General features: G+C 46.1%; 1 protein-coding gene and 1 non-coding gene across 7 annotated transcripts in view; one reads left to right on the forward strand and one right to left on the reverse strand.

Moving 5' to 3' along the window:
- The window catches only part of LOC142584689 (uncharacterized), a 132,279-nt gene extending 109,269 nt beyond the window's left edge, over positions 1-23,010 (reverse strand). Inside the window, exon 1 of one of the 6 annotated variants that reach the window (XM_075694884.1) lies at positions 22,860-23,010. In XM_075694884.1, coding sequence (XP_075550999.1) covers positions 22,860-22,861 — 2 coding nt within the window. In that variant the 5' untranslated portion in view covers positions 22,862-23,010. Of the gene's footprint in view, positions 1-17,032; positions 17,052-17,190; positions 17,569-22,859 lie in introns of those variants that run through there. The other 5 variants (XM_075694882.1, XM_075694879.1, XM_075694883.1 and 2 more) reach the window with 5 other exon arrangements.
- On the forward strand, positions 2,926-3,109 carry LOC142586450 (U2 spliceosomal RNA). The gene has a single exon (XR_012829223.1). It is a non-coding gene; the product is annotated as a U2 spliceosomal RNA (small nuclear RNA).

Here is a 23,010-nt window from a genome sequence, read left to right on the forward strand (position 1 = left end):
TCGGTAAAAAGATCCGGTGGCCAAAATGCTAAATCAAGGTAGCTAAACATTACGTGAACTCGGTGAAAAATAGGTTGGCGCATTTGAGTTCAAAAGACTTGTTAAAATAAAATGATCGATAAGTTGTCCTAATTGGTCATTCTTATAGCTGCCCCAAAGAGTGGAATGAGCGTTAAATTCTCCTTCTAAAAGAAAGGCTCCCGCAACTAGTATGTTAAATTTTCCGAGTCCCGAGAAGTAAGATGAATATGGGGAGGAATGTACTGCGAACAAATGGTGACAGCCTTAAATGATAAAATGGTGATCGCTACAGCCTTGTATGGAGTATTTAAAAGAATGTTACATGTGGGAATATCACCTTGCACAATAATAGCGATACGTCCTGATAGACGGCTGGAGTGTTCGCAGTCCTTTCGTACCAAAATAAAACCTTAAAGAAAATGTGAATTTCTGGGGGACTAAGTTCGTTTCTTGAAGGTAGAATGCTACGGGCGATAGATTATTTATGATGTCTGATGTCATTTAGAGTATATGTTGCGCCTCTGCGATTCCAATGAATGATGAAAGCCATTTTAATGGAGCTGAAAATATTTGCTTATGTATGTGCGCTCTGAAGTTAAGTCGACCTCCTTCCCTTTCTCCAAGGCGCTGGATGATCGAGAGCCAGGATCCAAGACGCACGTCTCGGGCCGGGGAGTTCGGTTCAAATTTGAGCCCTGCGGCACTGCGGTCTTGGATAACGATGGAACAGCACTGGCTGCAGCCACCAAGTTTCGTGGGGATAGAGTTTCTACATGACTACCGGCGGTGGACCCTGTAGCCTCCTGAAAGCGATGTGGCGCTGCCTCCTGCAGAGGCGCACTCGCATAGATTACTTGAGGTTAGTGCCCTAGCCTTTTCCTCGCTTTATACAGTAATTCGATTATTTCTTTTTCTCTTTTCCTGCAAGGGTAGCTCCATTAGTAAGCTGGATGATCACCCTTGCAATTGACCCATCGTGTGGGAACATTGCAGTTATAAGAAGGATGGTCATTGTCACCGCATTTCGCGCACGTTTCTTTGCCTCTGCGTGATCCTACATCAAGTGAACTGGGTACAGTGCAGGTACCAAATGTCAATATCACAAGTTTCGTGGGGATCTTTTGGTCATTTCGTCGTAGCGCAATTCTTTGTACCTTAACTACGTTTTGCTCCTGAAATACTTAAAGGAGGTGCTCGTCACTGAGGTTCTGGAAATTTTTTTATATAACTCCCTGCTTGTGTTGAGTGAGCGATGTAGAGACATGATGACTTTAATGTCACCGATACTGGTCAGTTCAGCGAGCTTTTCAAGTTGATCTTTCTTGGTCAGTTCGAGAAGGAGGTCTCCGCTACCCATCTTTGAGGTTTTATAGCCAAATCCAATTGTGTTTGCTAGGCATTTAGAAACAGGAGTGGTGACAGTTTTCTTACGGTTGTGTTGCCTTCACTGTGGAAAACATGGTAATATCGAAAAATGTCTTCGTTTGGTTGCAAAAACAACTGTAAAGTGACTTTGCTGCCACCTCTGTTCAGACTCCGGTATGGAAGTCGGGGGAACGTTTCTACCATAACATGCTTTAGAAATTCGGCGGCGGTAGTAGGCAGCCACTACCGAGCCTAACAAGGGGACGCTACAGATTCCGAAAAACTTGCAGATGCCAGCTGTACACCGCCACTATAACTTAATATATATGCCCAAGAGTGGATATATTAAACACGGTTAAGCTTGCCACCCGGAAATTCAAAAGTAAGAATAGGTGAGTAGAAGACAGGAAAGGTGGAAAATGAGAAAAAAAAAAGATTGAAGACGGGGACAGGAAAAGCGACTGTCAATTTCCTCCAGGTCGGTCAGTTTGGAGGTGCCGTCAACGAGAGGCCAAAGACGGCTGTTGCATCCGCCGGGGGCATTAAGGGTTCAAACAACCGGCATCGCCTCAACCCCCAAGATCCCCCTTTCTGCAGACACGGCTAAGCCGCGCACGACTGTTCGCGGGAGGGTCCGTCCGTCACGTGTTGGGGTATGTGGTGTCGCAAAGTACCAAACGCCAGATGACGAAGACGCTCCTGCGGTGGCTAAGCATTGTGATTTCACGATGCTGTCACTATGGGAAGCTTCAGTGCCCCGTACTTTTGGTTCACTGTACTTTCTATTTTTTATTGTGAGCTTTACGCGTTTTTCCTCGCTTGATTCGTCCCATTCCTCCGCGGTTGTGCACGCATACTGTTTTCAAATCTTAGTGCCATAATTATGGAACCTAATTGTTTTTCACTACGCGTGTGTTAAAAAAACATCAGTGCCATTCCAATGTGAAGGCGGATGACCAGCGAAGCTCTGTGTGCGGACCCGTTTAATCGTGAACTGTACATTGCCGTACGCCTAACGCTGTGTGCACATAAATGGCGGGCGGGGTGCGACTAGTCGCTCCTCCCCGATGTTGAACCTCGGAAGATGATGAGGCACCGGGGGGTACACATACTCTTGTATTGCTGCAAAACGCGGCACACCTTTGAATAACGAATGTCGGCACGTAGAACCAACACACACCTCACGACACTCCGAGGGCACAAACTGCTTCACCGTAACAGGGCAATTGTGCGTTGGTCCAGGTGCCACAGTACAGTAATGGTTGTGAGGTCCTTCGAAAACCACAAGCTGTCTCACACAACACAGGCCACACAATATTCGTTCCCCATAAGCTCCCTATGAATCGTGGCCGTTGCTCCGGTGAAACTATTTAATGTTGCGAGATCAGGGCCACACGGATGGTTCGCATTTCATTCCACTTCGCGGCCCTGGCGGGCAGCACGTTTACGGGACCACCACCATGGCAGGGCGGAAGGAAAGGAAAAGAGATACGCAAGCGCTTGGAACGACAACAAAGAGAGGGCGGTACGAACGTAAACATGGCCGACGCGGGTGAAAGCGTATAGTATACGTTCTTATCAGCTTAGTATCTGACACGGGTGGTATTTGGACCTAAGATATGAAACTTATTTTTGCAAGTTGGCGGAGTGCTTAAAGCCTGCTTCAGCTCCGCTGCGGGTCGGCCCGGTATTGCACCACTGAAACGTGTGCTTCTTTATCTTCCTCGGGTGACCGCTTTTTACCCTCTAACAAATGTTATCGCTCAGCGCAGGAGGCGCCTCCATGTACCGGAAGTTTCTCAAATGTTGTAGGTGGTTCTATCCCCTGTCTGTTGTCACGAAACCTTGTAGATTGCATGAGTGACCGAATTATGTAGTGCTTTCTGGAAGAAACGCGGACACCAGCAATTACTCTGCTACATTCTATGACTCATCTAAAAAGCCGACGCGCTTGAACGGTTCATCAGGCTTCGAGGATCGCCGACTGTGTTCGTCGCTATCGTTGTACTTTGAGTTTTAACTTGTTTTTGTGGGCACAAGTTCGCTCAATAAAAACTTCGTTTCTTCAATGACAATTTTGCTACTGTGTTCTTTACCGTTGATACTACGTGACATATGGTCGAAGTGGTAACGCATTCATGTAGCGAGCGCCCCCGCAAAGACGTGATCCAGGCCGGTAACCTGAGGGCATCACCAACCTCGCGAAGGGCCAGCCAGCTAGCTGTAGGCAGCAAGCACTGCTACCAGAATACGGACCTCTTCCCGAGAAGACCGCAGGGATCAAGCCCAAGTCGGCAACGCCAATGGCTGCCCCAGAGTCCCCCATGCTGCTGCAAAAACCTCGAGACTCACCAACCTTTCATGGATCATCGGCTGAAGGCCCAGAAACCCGACTGGAGACGTACGAAAGTATCGCGACATTGAACTGCTCGAACTCCAACGACAAACTGCGGCATATACCGGGTGTTCAAAACTAAGGGGTCATACAACATACAACTATTCCACTATGTTTTTATTCCATTGATTGATTGATTGAAAACTTTATTGTTCCACCGAGCTGGGGTGCCCGCCTCTTAACCTACACGTAGGTAGGGGGGAGGACGAAGCAGTCCCCGCGCGTTAAGCACGGCCTCAAGGCAACGCGGATTGCTCGACGCTGGTCGTCTTCAGCCTCGCTCTGGAGCAAGGCCTCCCAGGCTTCTCTACTGTCAATGTTTTCCTTGGCCCCTAGGGAGCCAGCACACTCCCACATTATATGGTCTAGCGTACCTTTTTGCTTACAAATTTTGCAGAGGGCGTCGTTATAGTCCCTCGTCTGTGTTAAGTAGATCCAATGTGGTGATGTATAATTGTTTTCCTGGAGGCGTCGCCAAATGCGAGCGTTCTCCAGAGAGAGAGACCGGTGCGGAGGTGGAAAGATTCTTCTTTCGACTTTCTAATGATCGACAATTTCTCTGTAAGTGATGATGCTATATTTTATCCCTGGAACTGACTGCTCTAGAGTTGCCCGGTGGGAGAGTGCTCGGGCGAGCTCTTGAGCGACTTCGTTGCCTGGGACTTCTTCATGGGCCAGTACCCAAATAAAGTTATGTCCCTTCTGGGAGGATTTTTGAGTAGAATGTAGAGGGCTTCTTCCGAGATTCTCCCTTTGTTAAAATTTCGGATAGCTAATTTGATATCGCATAATATTACTCCCGCTTTTGTACCCGCACAAGCGAGCGCTACTGCAACCTCCTCGGCTGTACACGCGTCCCTCGTGCACGCGTAGCACGCTATCCTAACGCACACGTCGCCATCAACCACCGTCGATACCGCAGCCCCGTCTGTGTCGCAAGCGGCGTCCACGTACGCTACGTTATTCGCCGGTGTGTTTTTAAGTTTATTTACTAGCGCCTTAGCCCTGTGAGCTCTCCTCTCTTTGTTGTAGATAGGATGCATACTTTTAGGCAGGGGGGGGGGCAATTCGGAAGCGTTTACGCACGTCCAACGGAATGTCTTTCTTGTCAGTCGCGGCATCCCTGTCGCATTGGATTCCTACCCATTCCATGATTTTTCTCCCTGTTTTAGACTGGCCTGATCTTTCCAACTGAGACAGTCGTACTGCCTCAGTGACCTCAACTAACGCGTTGTGAACCCCCATTTTGAGAAGGAGGTCTGTCGAGGTCGAGTCTAGGAGCCCTGGGGCTCTTTTAACGGTCTTCCTAATGATCGCATCCATTTTCTCCTTTTCTTCTGGTTTAAAAACAAGATACGGTGTGGAATACGCTATACGGCTGGTAATGAAGGCTTCCATAAGTCTGAGGAGGCTGTTGTCTTTGAGGCCTCCGGTTTGAGCGAAATTCTCCTCAAGATCCCAGTGACCTGCGCAGCGTATCCTTCTTGCTTTTTGATTGTCGTGAGCTTGCATCGATTTCTCTGGATATACATGCCCATAATTCTGATTTCCTCCACCTTGGGAACCTCATTTCCGTTTACGAAAACATTGATGGGTCTGCTGCTCCCAGCGTGTCCCCGTTGATGCTTTGGCTCAATTATTAACAGCTCAGATTTCTCTGGCGAGCACGCCAAGCCTCTGCTCGCCGCATACTCTTCCACCATATTCGCCGCTATCTCTAGTTTAAGTTCGATGGCTGCGTCACTCCTACTATTAACCAAGATGTTGATATCATCCGCATACATGCTAAACTTAATCGATTTAATATTATTGAGTTTCGCCGGGAGACCTCTCATCGCTATGTTGAATATGAAGGGTGATAGCACCGACCCTTGCGGGGTCCCCTTGCTCCCAAGTGTGATGGGAGGGGATTTTACATCCAGAAATTTTATATTCGCCTGCCTCTGTGAAAGAAAGTCTTTGACGTATGCATATACCACCTACCACGTATGCATATGTCTCACACCTACCTCTTCGAGGCCTACGAAGATAGCCTTATGGCTAACGTTGTCAAATGCCTTGGTGAGGTCGAGGCCTAGGATCGCCCTGGTGTCAGTTGTCGTATCGGTCTAGGATATCACGCTTAAGTCTGAGCATGACATCTTGTGTATTGAGCCCTGGCCTTAATCCAACGATTTCCTGCGGCCAGAGATCATTCTCCTCTATGTACCTGGTCAGTCTCGTTTGAACAACATGCTCCATCGATTTCCCTACACACGAGGTGAGGGAGATTGGTCCCATGTTGTTCAAGCCGAGTACTTTGCCTGGCTTGGGAATAAAGACTACGTCCGCCTAATTCCATGTTTGTGGGAGTTCTCCTTTCTCCCACACCTGGTTCATGAATTTGGTTAACGCAATGATGGACTCATCGTCTAGATTTCTGAGAGCTGTGTTTGTTATCCCATCCGCACCGGGGGCCGATCACTTTCTGAGCTTATTAATCTCTGCTCTAACCTCTGTCGTGGTGATTGGGGCATCGAGATCTGGGTTGGGAGGTCCCTCGTAGTCCTTAAACATCTCGCTCTCTGCTTTTCCAAGATATGTCTCTTGGAGCTCGCTAATGAGCTCATCATCTGTGCCAACAAAGCCATGCCTCGCTCTCACCTGGTTTGTACTAGCTTGCATTTTTTTCTTTACTAAGGTCGATTAGATGTCTGAGAAGGCTCCAGGTTTTGGAGAGACTCATATTGGCTTCCATCTCGTCGCACTTGCTGTACCAATTCTGCTCGTTGAGCTTAATCGTATATGTTTCTATTCCTTCGTTGAGTCTGGCTAGTTCACGCCGGATATTTCTATTCCATCTTTGTGCCTTGAATCTTTTCTCCGGGTTACTCTTTCTGCTCCACATGTTCAGCAGTTTGCTGTCTGGTGCTGGGGGTGCGTCCTCATCCTCTATAGTTGTAGTCGCTTCCCCTATGTGCGTTTTGAGCAGGTGTCTCCACTCGTCGATATTGTAGATATCGTCCGGCAGTGAGGCGTCCTTTCGTATCTCTCTGAATTTATCCCACTCCGTTAATTTCGCTTGTTTGATGAGGCGAGTTTTGACGCCTTTTCCTAGCGCGAGCGAAATAATAAAGTGGTCGCTACCTAGAGTTTGTCCTGTGCTTTTTATTTATTTATTTAAAGATACCTTAGAGGCCTCAAAGTGAGACATTGAGTAAGGGAAGCAGTACATAGAAAATACATAGAATACAAGACATCTATAAACCGTATCTGTTTACAACCTACAACCGCAAGTGCAACCCAGACGAAAAAAGAATTATTTAGTTCACGATTCACTAGGCAAAAGAAGAAAACATAATATAATAACAAGGAATAAATCGCACAGATTGTTTTCAATGAAGTCGTGTAATTACCAATATCAGAGTGTTAAACAGTAATAATAAAAAATGACAGAAAATTTGCGGACGCGACATTCCAACGGAACGGTAAACATAGCGACATAACGGTAATAATGCGACAATAAGCTGTAAAATATAATGCAAGTATAGAAAGCATTGTGCAACAAACGTAAAACTTCACATTTCTTTAGTCATGCATTCAGTCAAGGCATCACGGAATGAATAGTAGTTGGACTGGCATGTAATGCTGTCCGGGAGCGAATTCCATATTTTGATAACACGAGGACGAGCAGAGTAATGGAATGCTTTTGTAGACCCGTAAAGGCGGGCATAGCTGAAATGATCATGAAGCGTATGTGACGTGGAGTAGGGTCGTTTGAAGCATGCGGGTGTTCGATTGGAGTGAAGGAAGTTGTAGAACAGTGATAAAAGGGCAATGTCTCGGCGAGTGTTCAAGGATTGTAATGAAATATACAATTGGGGTCTTGTAGTGATAGTATCTTGTAATAAAAGCTTAAGTTTTATTTGTGTTACACTAGACTGGTAGCTGCAATCGTTTATGATGAAGCGGCTTGCTCTGTTCTGGATCGGTTCTAGCGTTTCAATGAGGTATTTCTGGTGAGGGGACCAAATAGGAGATTCATACTCGAGCTTGGGACGAACGGGAGTTAGGTAAGCTAGCTTGCGAACATTTGAAGAAACATTTCTTAAGTTGCGTCGCAAGTACCCCAACGATTGGGAGGCATTAGCTGAAATGGACGTGATATGCTCCGTACAAGAAAGATTCGATGTGAATAGAACTTCTAGATATTTATATTGTGTAGCTGTTGTAACAGTGTAATTGTTAATATGGTAGGGATACGGTGAGGTTGCCGACTTCCGGGTAAACGACATGACTTTGCATTTTGAGGTATTTCAACTCATTCGCCATTTATTGTACCAGCTAATGATTCGTTGAAGGTCTTGCTGAAGAACGAGATGATCATCTGAGTTTTTAATTGGGCCATAAATTATGCAGTCGTCGGCGAATATTCTGATGGTTAAGGACGAATTTTGAGGTAGGTCGTTAATAAACATTAGAAAAAGCAAGGGACCGAGGACGCTACCCTGTGGTACACTAGAAGAAACGTCTGTTACGGAGGAAGAGGAGTTATTTGCAATAGTAAACTGCTGATGATTTGACAGGAAATTTCGGAGCCGTGACAAGGTAAGACAGTCCAATTTAAGTGCGGAGAGTTTTCATGTTAGGCGACAATGTGCGACACGGCCTTCGAAAAATCAAGGAACAAGCAATCAAATTGTAAGTTACAATTTAAGTTAGTGTGTAGGTCTGTTGTAAATTCAAATAAGTGTGTCTCGCACGAAAGGCCCTTCCTAAAGCCATGCTAATTATGAAAAACGAATTTGTTAGTCTCAATATGTCTGTAAATCTGCGAAGCGATAATGTGTTCAAGCACCTTGCAGGGAATGCATGTCAATGAAATAGGATTATAATTCTCACAGGAGTTCCTGTTGCCATTTTTAAATACATGTATAACTTTCCTCATCTTCCAATCGGCGGGAATGTGGCCAGTCGCAAGTGACTGTCTTCGTGACTGATCAAGTAACAGCAGATTTGTTGAAGGATGGTGGGCAGATTGTTCTAGAAAAACTGGCCACCCTGTATACGCAATGCCTCAGGACCTCGAGCATAGCGGAATCTTGGAAGAACGCTAACATAATCCTAATCCATAAGGAAGGGGACGCCAATGACTTGAAAAATTATAGACCGACCAGCTCACTGTCCGTTACCTATAAATTTTTACTAAGGTAACGGCAAATAGAATCAGGAACACCTTAGACTTCTGTCAACTAAACGACCAGGCAGGATTCCGTAAAGGCTACTCAACCATAGACCATATGCACACTATCAATCAGGAGACAGAGAAATGTGCGGAATATAACCAACACTTATATATAGCTTTCATTGATTACGAGAAAGCGTTTGATTCAGTCGAAACCTCAGCAATCATAGAGGTATTACGGAATCAGGGTGTAGACGAGCCGTATGTAAAAATACTGAATGATATCTATAGCTGTTCCACAGCCACTGTAGTCATCCATAAAGGAAGCAACAAAATAAAGAAATGCGTTCGGCATGGAGATACAATCTCTCCAATGATATTCACAGCGTGTTTACAGGAGGTATTCAGAGATCTGGATTGGGAAGAAGTGGGGATAAGAGTTAATTAGGAATATCTTATATCATGAGAAGCCAACAAACACTGACACTAAGGACAACATGGGGGAAATTACTTGTGCTTAATAAATGAAATAAAGTAACGATGAATTAATAGAAACTAAAGTGGATGAAAAAGCAACTTGCCCCAGGTGGCAACCGAACCCACAACCTTCTCATTTCGCGTGCGATGCTCTACCAATTGAGCTACCGCGGAGGCGTTTCCCCATCCACTTTCTTGGGTATTTATGTGTACTAGTAGAACGCTGGGAGTGTTAGCCAGCGCCACCACTCACTGACCTTGGCGGCGGACGTGAAACGTCCTGTTTTTGCCGCAGGCGTCACGAGAACGTGATCTTTTTGGGTGAAGGCAACTGGTCAATAAACCCACATATGCTACCTGAAGGCATCAATGTTGCCGGATTCGAGACCCTCGTTATATAATAAACGAGAAGAAAGGGGGGTTAACCGAGGGGCCCGATTTTTATAGGTCATATCATAAGAAGCCAACAAACACTGACACCAAGGACACCATATGGGAAATTACTTGTGCTTAATAAATGAAATAAAGTAACGATGAGTTAATGGAAATTAAAATGGAGGAAAAAACAACGTGCCGCAAGTGGCGAACGGAACCCACAACCTTCGCATTTCGCGAAACTTGCGATTCGCTGAAGATATAGCCTTGCTTAGTAACTCAGGGGACCAATTGCAATGCATGCTCACTGATCTGGAGAGGGAAATCAGAAGGGTGGGTCTAATTATTAATCTGCAGAAAACTAAAGTAGTGTTTAGCAGTCTCCGAACAGAACACCTGTTTACGATAGGTAGCGAGGCACTGGAAGTGGTAAGGGAATACATCTACTTAAGGCAGGTAGTGACTGCGGATCCGGATCATGAGACGGAAATAATCAGAAGAATAAGAATGGCCTGGGATGCGTTTGGCAGGCATTCTCTGATCATGAACAGCAGGCTACCATTATCCCTCAAGAGAAAAGTGTATAACAGCTGTGTCTTACCAGTACTCACGGGCGGGGCAGAAACCTAGAGGCTTACGAAAAGGGTTCTGCTTAAATTGAGGACGACGCAACGAGCTATGGAAAGAAGAATGATGGGTGTAACGTTAAGGGATAAGAAAAGAGCAGATTGGGTGAGGGAACAAAGGCGAGTTAATGACATCTTAGTTGAAATCAAGAAAAATAAATAGGACATGGGCAGGACATGTAATGAGGAGGAAAGACAACCGATGGCCATTAAGGTTTACGGACTGGATTCCACGGGGAGGGAAGCGTAGCAGGGGACGGCAGAAAGTTAGGTGGGCGGATGAGATTAAGAAGTTTTCTGGGACAACGTAGGCACAACTAGCACATGACCGGGGCAGTTGGAGAAGTATGGGAGAGGCCTTTGGCCTGCAGTGGGCGTAACCAGGCTGCTGCTGCTGCTGCTGCTGCTGCTGCTGCTGCTGCTGCTGCTGCTGCTGCTGCTGCTGCTGCTGCTGCTGATGATGATGATGATGATGATGATTACACATGTAACGACTGTCGGCTGTTCTGTTGGGATATGCGACAATGTTTCCAGCTTTATTTTTCGGTGTTTGTATGTATGCGATTCATGCAATTTCGATTTATGTACTTGAATGTGTTTTTAAACTTTTTTTTTCTTTAAGGCAAGTAGGAAATATTACGTTGATTTTAGTTACGGCATTCCTGACCTATGTTTTTAGCACTTCTTGTAGATACTTTCCTTTTGAGTGTTCTTATTTACTGCGTCCTACATTTTTGCATCTGACATATACTATACTGCTTGCGGTACTTACATCTGCTGCTATGCGTATTATTTTTTGTATTCCCCGTATAGTAAAACCATGTAGGAGCTGCGGATAGGTGTCAAATTTTCTCCGTGATTTGACGAGTCATGGTCTTGAAAGATCTTTGAAAAACTTGCTTGTTTTTGCTCTCTTTAGGTGCCGACAGGCTTGCACCGACGGCTCAGTACGGAGAGCGCGGGTGCAAACAACGCTCGCTCGTCGGTTCTCGTTTCCCACAAAGTCCTCTCGCGCCGGTGGCAGCAGGCGCGTGCCCTCAAAGTTGGCTCCTTCAATCACGCCTCCATCGTCGTTCCGCGTACGCAGCTCACCGGCCACCTGCGTTCCCGCGGCAACTCCGCAGCTGCGGCTCACCGTCGTGTTCTAGAGCGTTCCTCAGCACTCCACATCAGTTCAGGAAACTAGATAGCAGCGCCACCTCTCAACAGAGCTCGTCGCTCCGCTTTACGATCATACGGAGCAATCAATGCTCGAGTCGTGTGGGCTCTTCATCAGCCAAAGGGGCGGCGCTGTGCTCAGCCTGGCCAACTGGAGTTCGGAGATCGCTTTCCACCGCACTGCCACAGGCGCACGGCTCCCGTCGACTTTCGTCATCGGCAGCTCAACTAGCGCTATTTTGGCCGCTGTCACAAAGTGCTATGTCACATGTTACAATTTTGACAAATAGCTAGGCCTTTGTGAGTAACAGAGAGAACTGAGCATTGGTACCTTCCATACTTCACTGAACTAACTTTTACAATGAATTTCTGGTTTGCCATAACAAAACAAGACATTTATCACACATAAGAAAGCCCACCTATGTACGAAATACTGCTTCATTAAAATATTATACCGACACAGCTCACACTTTGGAATCTATGTGAAGCGAATAATCTTTCGTGAATCGCTTAATGAAAAGCTATAAATTTGCCATTTAATTGCGGCGTCTCTGGCGTAAAGTGGCACGCACACATGCGGTCTCGCGCAACCGTGCTGCGTGAGGTGAATGCTCTTAAAATGCCTCGATATTTTTTTAATTTCTTCATATGAATTTTAAGTGTATCACTGGCTTCTTTCCCAATGCCCCGTTGTGAGCAAGTGCCATAGCACAGTAATCACCGTCATCGTCAACACGCAGCTATCATCTCAAATAGGTGGCTCGCGTTGGCACGATAGACGTACGCGCCCGACTGTGTCCTAACAGTTGGGGAAATTCACGTAGAAAGGTTCAAAAACATTGGCTTTATTAAAGGCTCGTGAGGTACATTTTGTTGCCAATTATGATTTCTCGGGTATTTTCTCTGTTATCACACAATAATTCCGTGAAAAAAAAAAGAAAACAAGGCCAGCAGCCTGGGGCCCCATAACGTAAAACTATTCCAATATGTTTCTATTCCAATCTCCTGACTTCAAATTTGCGTAACCAGCGGCGCAAGCACCGGGCAGTCACCCGCAGGGTTGTCTGAACAGACCAATCGAACGCTCTCCTCGCTCATAGGAGGTCACCTTTGTTTGCTTGAAAAACGAATAACGTTGCCTAAACTTAGCGGCTTTTCGTATCTAATTGGCTGACAAGAGGCGAGGGGAACGCTCAAGTGGAAAGGGATTCACTGGGGCTGAGCCAGTGCACTGAAAATCGATAACCGGATGAAGAGGGTGGTGCCGGCGTCTGCGCTTGGTCGGCTTTCCCTTAATTAGCTTGTGGTGGCTGGTCGAAAATCACGGCGGCATGCAACGGAAGCTTAAGAATGACGCTAAAAGTGACCCTCAGCAAAGAAGAGTTGGAAGAATGAGGTGGTAAACGTGCCGAAAGGGCTCGAAAACGTTACACGGCCACGCAAGAAGATTTATTATACGAAAATACACCCATGCTCTCCGGCAGGTGCGAGTAGCCAGCATCTCAGCGATCGGCGGCAGCCATCTTTTATTCCTTTCGGAACGGGGCAGCCTGCGGCTATTCCGAAGAAAGTGCAGTTTTGTTCGGCATATTAATGCATCTTTATTGCGTACACTTTACTTTGACGCGGTGACTTTGTGCGGTTTTGTGACGTCGCGTGACAGGCAGGTGAAGCGGGTGCAGGGTTTTTACTTTTTACCAATAACGGAGGGCTAATGGGGAAAAGGGGTCGAATTAGAAATAACTGTTATTTTCTTTTTTCTGTCAAATCATGCATAATCAGTGTGTACGCATCATATCAGATGGGGAGGTATCGGGGTTTTCGTGACGTCGCGTGACGGACAGGTGAAGTGGGCGTGGTCGAAAAAAGTTTTTGACCAATCGTGGAGGGCTGATAGCAGAATTGGAATAGAAAAGTTTGGAATAGGTTTACGTTATAGCGTCCCTGGACACCTGTCACGGTGTCACGGGCACCTAGACACGGTAGCGTTGTCCTGCGTGCGATATATTCGGTAAGACGGCAGCTCCCACTGGGCCAGCAATGTTCGCACAGAAAGCTTGGCTCTCAAACAATAGTTAGAGGATTTTAGAAAGCAGCATCTTTCCGGTGCAGCATTGAAATTAAAAAGGAAAATTATGGTTCCTTTTAGGAAAGGTGAAAGACGACGTCTTAGCAAGCGCTACGACCAACTCGTTCTTTCTTTGTGTGACTACTTAGTTATGTACTTATTGACTTACTATTTGCACCCTCAGGGCGTTGCAACTAAACGAGAAGACTAGATTTTTAATACGAGACAAATAAGGAGAAAGCAGCGAATATAGGTGTTATAAAACGGAGCTTTCTGTTGAATAGCTATTCCTAAAAAGTTCACGAGACATCTGGTTATCACTAGTGAATACATTAGTCGAAAGCCGTTTATATTGTAAGTATGTACGAGGCAGAACTGAATGAACAAATGTGTTCGAGTCGCACAACGGCATCCATACTTTGTGATGCTTATCAATGTGATGGGAAATGTAGTTTAGATGAAAATCTAGTTGGTCATGGGGACAAGTTTTCGACAATAAAGTCTTAAAGAAGAAATTATTAGGTACTGAAATGTTGGTCGCACTTTCCCCCCGAAAAAAGCTGAAGAAAAAGTATGCACACGTCTATGTTTGCACAGCGGAAGGTAAAGTACACATGGTAACTACGAATGAGTCAGCTGTTCGGCTAGGTGCACGATACTTAGAAATGAAACCGAACTTCGTCATCGTACTAGTGTGCGCTGCTTTCGAAACGTACGTTGTAAAGCTGGTATGAATTCCGGGCGTGATTCCCTTCTGACAAAGAATTTCTTCGCAAGTGAACATTAATAGAATTAACCTCGAAGAGACAGTAACGGCTAATGTCTCAGTGAAACTCAACTGGCAAGTTATATTTCTACGACGCTGAAAATAACAATTTTACTGTGGGTGCACGACAGTAAGCTATCAAAAATGAAAAAAAAAACCGAAAAGAACAGATGCCGCCGTCTACATGCACTCTCCCTATTAGGTCCATGACATCATGAATATTGGTGGTGTCTGTTTTGTACTAGTTAGCAATTTACAAAAAAAAAACTAGGAGTTTATTGCAACCTAAATGAACTAAATATAAAAACAAACTTGCAGGTTCAAGTTGTAATCACCTGGCTCAAGACAGTGGTTGGGTGAATCTTCTCTACACGTGCTGTGTTCATTCTCTGGCTCCTTTAGGATTACGACAACGTAGATGAAACGTTAACTAGGAGACGCCGTAAAAAATGAAGAACCTGTCTACGAGTTAGTGCGGCGACTGACAAGGCGGCGGCTCCACTAGTTTCTTATCGTTTTTTTTCAATGTTCCTCTCTTACTGGATGTAACACGGCTCCATTCGATAAGAGTGCCTTTCTGTTATATTGAGGAAGCGCATTCACGCATTCACCATCACGCTAAACAGAGGCAACAGCTTTTAAAAGCGGCATTGCGAAGCTGGCACTGCTGTTAAAATACACGTATATAAACCGGCAAAGGCAACGTCAGAGTGAAATTACCAGCATGTGTCAGTGAATATTGACAGTTGACCAGCCGTTGTTGCTCAGTGGCTATGGTGTTGGACTGCTGAGCACGAGGTCGCGGAATCGAATTCCGGCCACGGCGGCCGCATTTCAATGGGGGTGAAATGCGAAAACACCCGTGTACTTAGATTTAGGTGCACGTTAAAGAACCCCAAGTGGTCGAAATTTCCGGAGTTCTCCACTACGGCGTGCCTCATAATCAGAAAGTGGTTTTGGCACGTTGAACCCCATAATTTTTTTTTTAATATTCGAAGTTAAGAATACGAGACGATCGAAACGAAACGAGCCTGTACTATTGGCGTCACATTCTCTTCGGCAATACGTTACTCGCCGCTGTCAAATATTGCTTTTTGTTTGGACACAAAAGTCAACAACCCTTATTGGAGTCTAGAAGGAGAAAGCCAGACGCAGGTGGTGACATTTGCGAATGAATTCTCTCCAAGTGAGCAGCGCCTGCTTTGTACAGGCGTGTGCATCTCAGCGACAGCATGCAGGCGTACTGCAGTCGTAATGCGGAGGTTGTGGGTCTGGCTACCGCCGGCGACAAGTTATCTTTTCGTCCACTTTTCTTTCTCTTATCTTCATTTATTTTCGACATTCCAATTTCAGCACCATGTAATTTCCCCGATGCTTTCCTTGGCTTCATTGTATGTTGCCTCTTTGTAGTCATGATCAACAAAATTGAGCCCCTGGGTTCCCCTTCTTCTCTTATTGCAGACAGTCATTCGAACCCCCAAAAGTTCAACTTTGTCTGAAATGTTTCTTGCTCGTTTCATTCTTGTAGAATCTTTCGAACTTAAGTAATCCATATCGTAGGATCGACAAATGAACACAGCTTTCACATAGTACATTTTCGATCACGATTGAGCACGTTAGGGACCAACTTTCTCGACCACTGTTGGCTCCGTCGTGCAAGGTGCAGAAGGGACCCAATCGCTGTCGATAAGTTTAAGGCTGATCGGGCATGATATCGCTATCAAAAATGCAACATCTGACACCCGTATAATATAATCCTAAACATCAGGCTACTTATAATTTGAATGAATATTCCTTGGACAATCACACAGGACAGCAAGAAAAACTAATTGGGAATGGCGCACCGCTATGCCTAAACTAGAGAAAAAAGATCACTGTCCTGCCTAGGGACTAGCATAATTAAAACAATTTTAACATGCCAATGGCTATATCGTCATATAATAACCGACCGTTGTATACCTACGAAAATTCAATATGCAATTTAGTGCGCAGGATTCAGTTTTGCATTACGCTGAGCTTCATTTAGCCGTGCACTAAATCACTGCCAGCTAGCAAACGCGTAGGCAGGACATGGCTACCAAGTTGTAAGCACTGTAAATCACACAAGGCACACGTGACGAAATAATGAGCATTAGTTTATACTAGCTAGATTCTGTATATGTGTGAAGCATTCAACAGTAACCCTCTGCCTATGGAAACAACTTTAGGTAAAATGTCACTGTTACGCTTGGCTTAGCTGGCCTAGAGGAAATAATGTAGGTATACTTTTCACGGTTTGTCCGTGATTATCGTTCCATCACACTAACATTCCGTAGCTTGATAGCACACTTCAATGTGAACTAGACTGGAAAATTTCGAACTGTTTGTTCACTTTCATATTCAAGCAAACGTTCAGAAATTCATCATACCAAAATCTACCGGAGCAGGCATTCATAAAAGTAATCTTTAGTTGCTCTGTCAGTTGTTATTCTTGGAATAATTTTAACTTCAGAAAGCTCACAGTAGCGATGTCACACTGTTTGCACGACGTAAATACTTCAATTGACGCAAGTGTTTAAGTTGCGACATATACGTAAACTAGCCTACGAAACAAGTGGGCTTACAAATCAGCAGTTACCTTTCTTTGCACCTAACGTTTCAGATACAAAGGTCAGCGCATTCACCACGCCCCGTGCACGGCACCGACATCGACAGAGAAGTGGATTGAAAAAAGAAAGGAAAAAAAGAAAGAGAGACCCTAGCTACCGGAAATAGACGTGCGGAGGAGACACTCACACGGAGGTCCAGAACGGCGTTCCCTTGGCTGGGCACCTGTCGCACAAATCAGCCGAACCACGGCGCACACGCTCGCCGAGCACACACCGACACTGTCGTCATCGCGTACAGCGCGAATACGGCGGCCACCGAGGAACGGCTGCGTGCTCGGAGCGTGTGCACGGTAGTGACGGCAGCGGCATGCCGGCTCGCGGACGCAGCGTCGGCGTTTGCCGTCGCCGCTGGAGCCGCGCGGTGAACGCGGCCGGAACAGCGCGCCGCCCTTATTTTACGTCGCACTGTATTGGCGGACGCCTCCCAGGCAGATGGTCGGCCTCGATTTTGCCCATTTTTGTTGCTGCGATTTTGCCCATTTTTGTCTCCTGCTGTCGTGCATCCGTGAGCTACGCTTCTGACGCTTTCGCTTGCCAGCTGCGGCACACTCTTTTCGCAGCACTCGCTTCAGGCTCCCTAGATGGCGCCCAGCGACGAATCCTGCGCCATCGGCAGTTGTCGGTACGCGCAGTGTGTCGTATTAAAGAAACGTCTTGAAAGCAGCCTTAGAATTCTCAAGTTGCGTTGTTTATGCCTTTCTGGGGACGCGCCTTGCATGCAGTCACCAGCCTGCGGACGTGGCATCCGCCATAAGCATCAGGCGAACGGGGCAGTCGGGCACGATTTCTCATATGTTACATGGCTGGGTGGATGGGTCAAGTGTTATGTCAGAAACAAGAACAGAATCGCTCCTCTGCTTTCCGACTGACATGGGCAATGATGCGTTGCAGCTGCTTGATCGGTGTTGCGTTCTCCAGGGTATAGCGTACCCCACCGCTGCCCAGTTGTTGCGACGCCTGTTTAGCGAAGCTCGACCGACGTTACTATTGGGTAGCGTGGTGTTGTCGGTGGGCTGCAGGCATCCGGTAGACCAGGGCGACCAGGCAAGGACGAGACGACTTCTAGTGCGAAGCTTGCATGGTTTCTTCAATGGTTGCTGAAAGAGGGGAAGAGAATGAAGTCCAAAAGTACATTGCGGGGCACTTTAAATAGGCCCACTAAAGTCGTAGGCGGGATCCTGCTCCCGTCAACGTCACGTGATATGCACTGAGTTATACGGTGCTTGGCGATGGCACCCACTCCCCTGCCGACCGTTCACGAGCCCGCCACCGCAGGTGGCAACCAGCAGGTCCGTGATCGTAGGCGCTTATCTTTTTTTCTAGGCGAGGTTTGTTCGCGGAAATTCTCCTGTAGAGCTTGACAGTTCGTGGGAAGGGCGTCTGGTGGTGGATAGGCGGCTGATATCATTGTCCCAGTTGAGGTCTTCACGAGCGTGCCTCCGCTGTTGGCAGCCCGGGATCCTGTATGGTTCGCGGAAAGGTTTTCACGCACACACACAAAGGGGGCTATGGACACTGCGGGCCGTCCGCCAGACCGCCATCCACTCGATACGACCCTAGCGAATTAGGAATCCATTCTTCGATTCGCTTAGCCATGCACACGCACGAAGGGGTCTGTAAGCACTGCGGGGCCCTGCTAGACCGGTCATCCACTCGAGGCAACCATGGGAAATTAGAAATCCATCCTTCGTTTGGATGAGGCACGGTGGTAGAGCATCTTTTTTGCCCAGGTTGTTACACGCCAACCGTAACATCGGCCACACAATGAAGACTGTGCTGGTTGCGCTTCAGCTGTCATTCGCTGTAACGTTTCCTTCAGCGTATGTACATCGTGCGAAGAAGGCACGTGATCGTAGGAGCCTGCGTTAAAGCGTCTCATAGCATGGCAATGAGCAAAACGAGAACACGGTGAAAACAGGAGCCAACGTTTCCATAAGTAGACTCGTCTTTTTCAAGGCCTTGAAACCTACCAATCCACATGTCCAAACGTTGGCTCCTTCTTTTACATAGTTCTAGTTTTGCTCGTCGTCTTAAATTGCCCACTCCTGCCTTCCCCGCGTTTTTCCTGCTAATATGGTTTCCATACGCGCCTTTCAGGTGAGTAGCGTCCATGTCGTGTCCCCGGAGATGACCACCATTACCCGTGGTGAGTTCATCTGAGGCAGACCGCTTGAAAATGCTTCGTGCCGATAGCTCGGCTTCATCCGCAGGATCTGTCAGTGCCTCGAGTGAAACAGTGAAAGTGTCCACGACAAGTGGGCACGCCACTACTTTTGCCTTTAAGGACGGGACAACTGAAGTAAATGTATGTTTCTGATCTGATAGTAAAAATACATCAAGAATGAGTATATTCAATGAAAAAAATAATATATTGGGAAGCTTCTTTAGCCACTGTGGGGCAACAGCAGGCAGCCCACTGCTAGCGAACTTTGCCCCAAGACACCTATATGACTTCCTTTGGAACTTCCACACAGGTCTTTCATCACATGTGAACAACGAATATGTAATGCATTTGCTTTACACTAGCTCTGTGATGCCAGTGCAGCGGGGGATCTTGCTTTTTTTCTTTCTCCTCCGACACTTGTTTTCAAAATAAAGTCGCGCACCCACCTTCTTCTTCATTTGCAGCCTGTCACTGGGTGTTGAGCGAAGATATTTAACCAGAAAATTTGTCCTGAATGCAAAAACTCAGCTGGAAAGAATTTTCCTGCGGATGTGTCGCCTAACTGCTGTACTCGTTCATAAAAAGTGTAACGGGCACTATTTCTGGGGTAGTAGTGCGAGGGAGTTATTTTATTGTTTATTTATATGTCGCAGTCTGCTATAAACTAAACTGACAGAGAAGCATCTTGTGAACAAACAACATTATCATGGCTGCTGAATATTTGGGAAAAGGAAGACATTCGCCAAACCTGTGTTACACTTTTGAATATATTCCAGCATTAAGAAAAATTGTCAAAGCACGTACATTTCGTAGCACCTGGACCCGCTGTTAGATAATGGAACCGGATTAATAACACTTTACTGAAGGGAAATATGCTAATGGGTGAATTGTTTCGTCAGAAACAGAATCGGTCCTCTGCTTTCCGACTAACATGGGCAATGATGTGTTGCAGCTGTTTGATCGACCACACAATAAAGACTACGCTGGTTACCCTTACTGTGATTGGCCATCAATTTCCAAACTGTGCTTTGGAATAAATAAAGTGATTTTGTTTCATTTGATGTGTTTGCCGTGTAATCAGTTCTGCCGTCCGTTCATGGCGCTTTTGTTTTGTAGAACCTATCATATTTTTGTTCCCAGCGACTCACTCAAGGGACTGTCCAGTAGAAGATGCAGTTTTTCTAGACAATATATGTCTCAGTAAGGTTAGGAAATAAAATAATGGTCTAAGAGTTAATAGCCTCCAAACTTCTAAACAGACATTCAATTCATTTATAATATTTACGTAAATTTATGCTATGAGTTAACATGTATTTTTCAAGCGATTATTTCGATGAGAATGTCCAGACGGCTTTAAATTATGAAAACTGCATTTCTACGGTATTGTTATGAGGCCTCAACTGATGTCTTTCACGTCATGTGAGGACCACACTCACGCCCTTTAACGTAATTTGCTGTGAAGCCTGACGATCATTTTAATTGCTCTAACACAGGCATTTATAGCTTCACAAGGGAATGAACTCCGCACACTGCACGAACCGCAGGTGTCAACCAGTGGGTGACAGGAAGGGGGAACAAGCGTTTCCAGTGCTCTTCAAGCTGGCAAATAAGAAAGCTCCAAGCTATGAAGGCGAGGACGGCCTTGGAAATGATCCCGAGCGTGAGGCGCGCACAAGCGCTCGTGCTGTGCACGCCGCCAGAATCGATGTGACGAAACCCCTTGCCTCAGAATCAAAATTGTGTGCCTCAAGACATCGCCTGAAGGTGCGTCACAATATCCATTACGCCTAAAAATCTCCCCTCATTTTCAACGTAGCGCAATTTCCCCACTTAGAAGCCCGGCATAAATTTCTCGGCACATTTCCGCGCGGCGAACCCACGCTCTAGACTAAGCGACTAAGCGTCATGAAAGGTTAGCGATCCCTGTAGAGCTCAGAGCTGTCGGGGGCAAGTGCGAGAAATGTTACAACGCAAGCTCTCTCTCTCTCTTGGATGCACAAATCTGTGGACTGCACGGTTGGCGAGAGGGAAGGAAACGCTCGTAGCTGATAGTCGGGAGCCAGTATTCCAACGAGCTCAAGAACTCTCGCTTGGTATGTTCGTATGTTTAATGAATTTCTCTATGTTGCAATCAGAGAAGACAGAGGTTAAAAAAGAACGCATTGCACATTTTTTCTTATATAAGCTACATATAAACCATACTGCCACAATGCAGTTTTAGCATATATTACAGTGTGCCGCCGTAGCAAACACCAATACAATTCTAGGCACCAAAAAGGACATGGGCGCTGTGATGTAGAGTTAAACAGTGCTTTAAAATTTATTGCGTAGATCAAGCTGCCACAAGATTCCATAATTACTAGTTGCTGGTACTTAGTATAGCTCTCAATAAGAGGAGTGGAAGGATCATGCTGCTGTTATTCTTATTACTTACTTTTTAGTGCTTTCTACAGCTGCTGAGATGAAAACGATAAGTAATTACGGGGGTGCAGAAGGTTTGTGGGAGCAGCGCTCGGGTCCTTGCCGTCTTTGCACTTATTCCACGGCAGGGGATGAACTCTCTACCATGCGGTATTAAACCTACGTGGTCCCTTTTTCTGTATTGCTTTTCGGATTTCAATAGCCGCATATAAATAAAGTATCGTTTTACTGGTTTTACTACTCTTAATTCTTGTGTAGGCACATCGCTGTATGGCCGTCTTCCTTTACGTCTAACAGACTTGGCTATTATGCAAACCGGGTGCAGTGTTGACTGTCAGGTGGGTACAGCACGTTTCCGAGCGTCAGCAAAATTAGCGAACCACTCGTAAAGAAAAAAAAAAACATGAGACACGGTAGGTTCAAGCAAAAAAAAAAAAGCAAATTGCGCCTGGAATTGCGTGGAAAAGGCGAGCGACGGAAATGCGTTGTCAATGAAAAAAGAAACTGTTTTCGCGTGGAAATGAAAACAGCAAAAGAAGTTCGAACGAATAGCAACCGAAGATACTGTACTGAAGCATTTATAGACTGATAGGAAAGAAGGGCTTGCAAATTAATTGGAGAAAAATGCTCTTACTTTTAGAACACTGCAAGTTACTATTTGTTTTTCTGTTTTTTAAGAAAAAACGTGATTTGTCTGTTCCCGTCCTTTTAAATTTATGCATGGCCTGGTAATACTTGTTCTGAGATGAAAAAAAAAATGCGCGAAACGTTGAACGCAGTCCCAAGAATAACCACAAAGGCTCAATATATTGTTCGGGCTCGTCATATCCCTCTAGTAATTTGGTGCCTTTAAACTCGTAGATGTCGGGTTGTCATGCACATGTTCTCTCGAGAAATCGCAGCACTCATGTCACTACACTGACGACCGCGAGATTGTCGTGGGACGTGATGACTGGCGAGAACCAAGCAGGGCGCTCGGAAAAGAATCACGCATCGTCCGGAGAGTAACGTAATGGAGAATCCGCCACTATACAGCATATCCTACATGTAACCAGCCTATAAAGCACTGCTTGTTGACGCTAAGCCTGTTGAATCAATCAACTAATACCAATATAACGTGCCCATTTTAGGCCCGAGCAAAACATCGCGCCATTTCCTTCGTCAAGACGCTCCTTCGACACAATGCGATAAATTTATGCTGGCCTACTTACATATCACCCAGAAGCGGGAGAACGGCGAGTGCGAAGCCTCACAAGCGCACGCAGTGACCTACACTGTCCACGGGGCCTCCCTGCCCGCGATCATGTCGCCACTGCAGCGCGCGTGGTCACCCAGCAGGGACGTGCGAGCCGAGAGCGAGCA

Source organism: Dermacentor variabilis, chromosome 6, assembly GCF_050947875.1.
Source record: "Dermacentor variabilis isolate Ectoservices chromosome 6, ASM5094787v1, whole genome shotgun sequence".
Classification (NCBI taxonomy): Eukaryota; Metazoa; Arthropoda; class Arachnida; order Ixodida; family Ixodidae; genus Dermacentor; species Dermacentor variabilis.